At 53.5% G+C, this 6,747-nt stretch overlaps 2 protein-coding genes across 2 annotated transcripts in view; both read left to right on the forward strand.

Moving 5' to 3' along the window:
- Positions 1-4,328, forward strand: part of MRPL38 (mitochondrial ribosomal protein L38) — a 5,044-nt gene extending 716 nt beyond the window's left edge. Inside the window, exons 2-9 of the mRNA XM_009637830.2 lie at positions 70-249; positions 840-968; positions 1,051-1,259; positions 1,617-1,689; positions 2,238-2,283; positions 2,678-2,836; positions 3,224-3,360; positions 3,739-4,328. Of these exons, the coding sequence (XP_009636125.1) occupies positions 105-249; positions 840-968; positions 1,051-1,259; positions 1,617-1,689; positions 2,238-2,283; positions 2,678-2,836; positions 3,224-3,360; positions 3,739-3,875 (1,035 nt within the window). The 5' untranslated portion in view covers positions 70-104 and the 3' untranslated portion in view covers positions 3,876-4,328. The remainder of the gene's footprint in view (positions 1-69; positions 250-839; positions 969-1,050; positions 1,260-1,616; positions 1,690-2,237; positions 2,284-2,677; positions 2,837-3,223; positions 3,361-3,738) is intronic.
- A 1,040-nt stretch (positions 4,329-5,368) lies between these two features.
- Positions 5,369-6,747, forward strand: part of TRIM65 (tripartite motif containing 65) — a 9,129-nt gene continuing 7,750 nt past the window's right edge. Inside the window, exon 1 of the mRNA XM_035893366.1 lies at positions 5,369-6,744. Coding sequence (XP_035749259.1) covers positions 6,386-6,744 — 359 coding nt within the window. The 5' untranslated portion in view covers positions 5,369-6,385. The remainder of the gene's footprint in view (positions 6,745-6,747) is intronic.

The raw sequence follows: 6,747 nt of genomic DNA on the forward strand, positions 1-6,747 counted from the left end.
GCTCTTCCCGGGCTCTCTCGGCTGCGTTTCTTGCTCTCTGTGTAAAACGGGAACTCTCTCCGCTTCCAGCCGCCCTCTGCAAGCGGGCAGCTCCGCTGGGGCCGATGCCCAACGAGGATATTGACGTCAGCAACTTGGAAACGCTGGAAAGATACCGCAGCTTCACTCGCTACTTCAGGCTGGCGGACAAGGAGAGCAAGAAGCCCCGCTGGTGGAAGACGTACCGGCAGCACACTAACCCCCGGCCAGGTACTCGCAGAAGGAGCTGTGCTACGCCGGGTTTGGCTGCTGAAGGTCAAGGAGGCTGTTGTTGGGGCCACGGGTTTGTCCCCAAACCTGCCCTGTAAAGACCTGATGAGGTGCTTTGGCACGGGGTTGGTCCTTTTCCATGTAGAAGTTTGCAGAGTGCAAATGTCTTTGGGGGGAATGGATGGCAATTTTCTGGAAGGAGGGAGGCTGGCCAGGACCTGCTAAAAGACCTGGAGCAGCCTAAAGAAGTGATTCCTTGGAACCCCAGTAGTATCAGAGAAAGCAGACCAGCAACCAGAGCTTTAGACCTGCAGCAAATAATATGGTTTGGCTGCAGAGCTGCCGCAGAGACCAGACCTGCTCACCTGCTGGCAAACCTGTGGGTCTGGGTATGGAGTGAGTTGGGGGAGGAGGAGGGAACTGAAGTGTGGAGGTGCAGAGGGCATGCAGAGGTGGTAGAATCGAGTCTCTGATGTCTTGAAGTTTGTGTCTTTTTCCCACTCTCTCAAACATTTTGCAGGGGGGTTGTGTTTGGGTATTTTGGTATTCAGATTTTTTCACTTATACGATTTTTTCACCCCTCTCTGAAGAGCCAAAGACTGACATCAGCCTACCACGTGATAAGCTGCTGCGGGCAAAGGAAATCAAGGAAAGAAAAAAGATCCTGAGGGAGAACCGCCAGAATGTTGAGATGGAAAGAGCAGCGCGGCTCCGGACTGGTCTGTGCCCCGCCCCCTCCCTCTCTGCCCCGGCCACGCTGGGCACCCAGCTGCCTCCTGCAGCATTTCTTTCTTCTTGCAGCGCTGATCCCTCTCGACGAAGTCAAGGCTGAGTGGGAGAAGACCAGTGGCCCATTCCACAAGCAGCGTGTGGCAGAGCACTGTGGGATATTTCGTGACTTGTTCAAGGGGGCCACATTCACCCCCTGGGTTACCTTGAGAGTGGAGTACAGCCAAGAAGATGAGTACCTCGTGCCGGTCTACTATGGGAACATGGTGACTCCGTCAGAGGTGCGTGAGGGGAGCTGAGAACAACCTCGATGCCGTGGGAAGCCTGGGTGGTTTTGTCAGATGCTTCTAATGGGCATAATTCACTCTGGGGGATTTCTTTTACAAGGGTATTTCCTCTGTTAGGAAGGAAACGTGTTTCTTGGATGTGATAAGGACAGAGCTTTGCCACAAGATTGTTGCCTATTGGCAGGCTGATGTTTATTAACACTCCAGGGGGCTCTCCAGGTGGAGCTGGATTACTCGGTGGTGTGGCCATGCTGGTGACAAGTTCATACTCTTTGCCTTGGAAATCATGACCTGGTCTTAATGGAACCTGTTGTTTGAGTGATTTACTTTCTCTTTATGTTGATCGTTTAGGCTTCCAGTCCCCCTGCAGTGACATATGAGGCAGATGAAGGCTCCCTCTGGACTTTGCTGCTCACAAATCCAGGTGAGTAGCAGGTTCTTTAAAAAGAACTCATTTAAACAGGGTTGTTTCACTCTGCTTTTGCTTAGCTCCCGTTTCTTTTGGCTGCACAGTATCTTCTAAGTAGGGATGTATTACATATGCAGGGAAGATTGTAGCCTCCCCAAATCTCTAGCAGTTGAGAGATGGGACAGTAATGCAACAGGACCTATGTCGCAGTGTAGTGGAAGCAATTCCCTGATTCATGTCTTTTGTTTACCCCCAAACTCTTCTCTCCCTCTGCCTGGGAGGTAGGTTAGTTGATACTGTTTGCCGTGAGAAACCAAGGCACAGTGAAGTGAAGCAGCTGACCAAGATGTCCTTTTAATCTTGGAATTACATCTGTAGAGTTCTTTGCTCCTCATTTTAAGCTTAATCCTATAAGGATGAGTTACTTTTCTGCTAGGAGAGGAATGCTGAAAGGTCTTAAGCTGCACCCTCTGTTCAAAGTGGGTCTGGGCATTCTCACTTTGGGGTTGATTCAAAGACCAAGTTGTCACTAAGTCGCCTTTCTCTGTTGTGTGCATTTGCAGATGGACATTTAAGAGACACGGACTCGGAGTACCTCCACTGGCTGGTGTGAGTACTGTACATCAGACCCACATGCTGCTTAGCTCAGGGCAAGCCCAGGCAGAGAGGGCAGACACTCTTCCAGGAGAGCTCAGGAATAAGTATTTGCTAAGACAGTCTCCGTGGCTTTCACTGGTGCTCCTGCCTTTAGCTGCTTTACTTGTGTTCTGAGTCCTGCTAAAGATGCAGTAGTTCTGGGTGTTGCTGCTGTTCGGCATTCAAAACACTGGGTGTGAGCTTTCTTCCAGCGAAAGCAGCCTCTACTATCTGTTCACTTGTCAAACAGGGCATAAATCTTGTCAAAACATAGCACAGAGTGATTTGCAATCCTGGGTGAATCTGCTGGTCGTAATGGAGGGAAATGAAGGGGTATATAAGTGAAGTAAACTTCTTTTGTGTTCAGGACAAACATCCCAGGAAACGACATCAAGTCGGGTAAGGAGATCTGTCATTACTTGCCCCCCTTCCCTGCCATGGGAACTGGCTACCACCGCTTCATCTTCCTCCTCTTCAAGCAAGACTGCCCCATAGATTTCAGCGAGGACGTTCGGCCGATGCCATGGTAATTCAGGCTTTCACTGGGCAGTTTCACTCTTGCTAGGCTAGGCTGTTACTGCTTGTTATGATGACGTGTTTGTAGCTGCTGTAGGAGAGCAGTTCCTTTTAATCTGCAGGGTTCTTCAGGGCTGCTTTGAGTTTGCCACAATCCCAGCCCTGCAAGCACTGTGGAGTCCCATTGCTTTAAACCAGGTTGTTAAGAAAGTGTTTTTTCCTGACTGGGGCAGAAATGTGCACAGAGGTGGAGAAGCTGGGAGATTTTTTTTTTTAGTGACTTCTTTTTCCACCTCTTTTTTATAGACTCTAGGATGATGTGGGGAATTAGTTGCCTACCGAAGTGCTGCAGGAAAAGAGGTTGACTTCAGCTCTTGTGCTTGTGTCTTGTTTCCAGCTACAGCCTCAAGATGCGAACCTTTAGCACGTTTGACTTCTACAGAAAGCACGAGGACGCAATGACCCCGGCCGGTCTGGCATTTTTCCAGTGTCAGTGGGACAGCTCCGTTACTCGGGTCTTCCATCAGCTTCTCAGTAAGAAACGCAGCATGCAGGGATGCTGGAGGGTGCCGGTCTGTGGGCTGGGACATGGCCCTGTGGGTAACACACAGGATCAGTGAGGCGAGCTGGGGCTGTAGGCTCTTGCTTGGTCCTGGCATTTGTCTAGGATCTGTTACAGCACAGGCTGGGTACTTATCGACCCGTCCTCCACCAAACTAACAGCAGTCTGAGGAAATAACCCCTAAAAGGCCATTTTGAATGAACATTTTAAAATATCACCACGAGAGCTTTCACCAGGGCTTGCTTGACCACGTGTGTGTGTGTGTGGGGGGGGGCCCTTACTGGTGAAGGAGGGGGCCTGGGGTTCAGATCTGAGCCGTCTTGCTAACTTTCTGTATCACCCCTTTACAGATATGAGAGAGCCTGTGTTTGAATTCGTGCGGCCGCCTGTTTACCATCCTCCACAGTTAAAGTTCCCGCACGGCCAGCCCCTGAGGTACCTGGACAGATACCGAGACAGCAAGGAGCCCACCTACGGCATTTACTAGGGGCCCAGCCTCCTCTCGAGGCACTCTGATGTGGGCTGGGATGCCGGCCAGGGAGCTGCATTCACACAGCTGTGCAGCTGGGAGCCGCCTGCGCCTCTGCAGGGAAACAACAAAGTCTCAGCCCCTTGGCTCCCAGTTCCCCTGTGCTGGCAGCACTGGGAAGTGTGCAGCTGGGGGCAACAGGGGTTGGCAGTGCTGGCAGCTGTGTGGTCACAAGGCTACTTAAAGAGGACATTCAGAGATGAAAGCAAATCTATGGCCAGGTGGAAATCTTGCTACTGCTTCTGTAGCAGAGCTGATCGGTAAGGGTGGCAGGGTAGAGTCCCTCGGAGGTGTCCTGCCTTGCTTCTCTGCGGGGATCACAGTTCTCTTTTTGCCTGTTTATGGAACAAACAGACCCAGGCCAGCCTGGATTTCCTCCCGTTACAGCACTGCGGTTCGGGACTGTGTTGGCTTTCATTTGTGCAGTCCTCTTAAAGTGATGAATCTGATTAAATACACAGCAACGCTGGCAGAGCTGTCTTTATTGGAAAGATCTTGGTATCCCAGCCAGCTGGCGCAGAGCTGGGGAGCTCAGCAGAGTGCAGGGGAGAAGGGCTGAGGGCTCTTTCCCCTCTTAGATGTTGTAGGATAGAAAGAGTGCAGCTATGCAGGTGGTAAATCTGCACAAGGCCAAGGTTTGTGCAGCTGGCTTCTCCCAACAGCTACCCAAGCACGCATGGACCTCGGTCTCCTTCCCCTCACTCCCCGGGCAGTGCGTACACAGCGTGGAGAGGTGGAGCAAAGCAGATCTGCAGAGCTGCCGGGGTTGGGGCAGATGCACCATGGTGGCCTGGCACTCTGCTGCTGCCAGTCCTGTACCCAAGCTGTGGAGAGACTCTGCCTTCTGCTGTGCTCTGCAGGGCCCTTTGTGCATCCCCTATTGACATGTTTAACCCCCAAATTCCAAGATGTTCTTGCTGTTGCAGCTGCCTGTTCCCAGCTCTGGTTCACAGTGACTTTATCTGAGGATTCCCCCTTCCTCAGGAAGTGAGAGCCTGTAGCAAACAACTGAGATTGTGCTGAAATGCGCCCCTGCTGCTGCTGCTCAGGGCCCTTACCAGCTATGCCTGAGCTCCCTGAACTCTCCTCCTGCCCCAAAGGGTTCTGGGGTCTGTGTTAAGCTGGGGTGGATCAGCTGTGGGGTGACCACAGGGGGAGTGCCAGTGTCCTGCAGTTCCAGGCAGACACACAGGTCATGTTACACCCCTCTCTGAGCTTTGAATATTTGGTCAGAATTTGCAGATTTAGCCCAAAGAAATGTTTTGGGGGCTGAAGCTATGCTGGGACATGCAGGGAGTTGTGACAGCTCCCGAGTCACCTCCTGAGCCCAGGGGCAGTCTGGGGGGTGGCTCCGAGCCTGCCTGTGATACAGAAACTGCTTTGAGCCCCCAGCAGCGGCACAGCTCACCCTTGCCTGCGTGGGTGAAAGCAAAGCCATGCGTGTGGGGAGGCTGCAGAACTGTCACAAACTGAAGCCATCCTGCCAGCGTACAGCTGCTTGGGAGCGTGTGCGCAAGTGATAGCACGTCTGTGAGGGCAAGGAGATAAGGTTTGGACTGGAAGATAAGGTTTGGACTGGAAGGTTGGGAGCTTTTTCTCCTGAAACTGAGCTGTACAAAAACAAGGTAAAGATAGGCAGTGCACAGGTAGCACAATCGCCTCTGGGCAGAAGACTCCGCCTGCCACCTGAGCAGGGACTGATGGCATCTTTCTTGTGTTTTGGAGTACTGGTGTGCACGGGTGTCGCAAGGAACTTAGTAGGAAAAGGAGTGGTGGGTGTGTGCGGGGGCATGTGCAAACAGCAGGAGCTGTAGTTTAAAATGGAAAGATGCAAGGGCAGAATGTGGCCCTGGCTGGCTGCTGGCACGTGTCACAGCCCTTGTCACTGCAGAGGGAGGTGACATGTGGCTGCAGCAGCGGTGGGTGCCCCTCTGCTGGTTCCCAGGCTGGCGGATGCCAGGAGCGCTGTACTGAGGTCTCTGCCAGGAAGGACTGCTGTGGTCTGCTTGGGGACCCAGCTCTGGTAGAGGTGAGGATGCCAGGAAGTTCCCTCAAAGGGCAAAAAAGGAGTGAAATCAAATTATGCATCGTATGTGTCCCCATGCAGATGCATTCCCAGAAATACACATTGCTCTGAACTTCGATAGCCTCTTGCACGTTTCTCCCTGTGCTGTTGCTGCAGCGTTTCTTCTTCTCCGGGGCCTCCTGTGGTGCTTTGCAGCTCTCCCTGTCCCTGGGGGAAGCAGCTCCTACCCTCCCCGTCCTCTCCCCAGTGCGTGGCAGAGCCGGCAGGGCCGAGGGAGCACCCACTGCGTGTCTCTTTAAGTGCATGCCTGGCTCCGAGCCCTGACCCGCCTCTGAGCTTCAGCGTCACCATCTCTTCCTCCTCCGCTCAGCTGAGTTTCTATTTCCCCAGCTTCTTTCCCTGGCTTCTTTCCCCCATCGCCCCAATCCCCGGCACAGGCAGGATGGCATTGCCCGTCTCACTGAAGCTGGAGGAGAAGCTCGTGTGCTCCATCTGCCTGGAGCTGTTCAGGGTGCCCGTGACCTTGCCCTGTGGGCACAACTTCTGCAAGCGCTGCATCAGTGACCACTGGCACAAGCAAGAGCAGGCACCTGCCAGGGCCGAAAAGGGCTACAGGTGCCCTGAATGCCGCAGGGGCTTTGAGCAGCACCCAGACCTGGAGAAGAATGTCACCCTGTGCAGCGTGGTGGAGCTGGCGCGGGATGGTGAGGCGCGGGTCTCGGGCATGGAGAGGCGTGAGGTGGCCCATGGCGAGCTGTGCCCGCAGCACGGGCGGCCACTGGAGCTGTACTGCGAGGACGAGCG

The sequence above is a fragment of the Egretta garzetta genome, unplaced genomic scaffold, assembly GCF_000687185.1.
Source record: "Egretta garzetta isolate BGI_Z169 unplaced genomic scaffold, ASM68718v1 scaffold34, whole genome shotgun sequence".
Classification (NCBI taxonomy): Eukaryota; Metazoa; Chordata; class Aves; order Pelecaniformes; family Ardeidae; genus Egretta; species Egretta garzetta.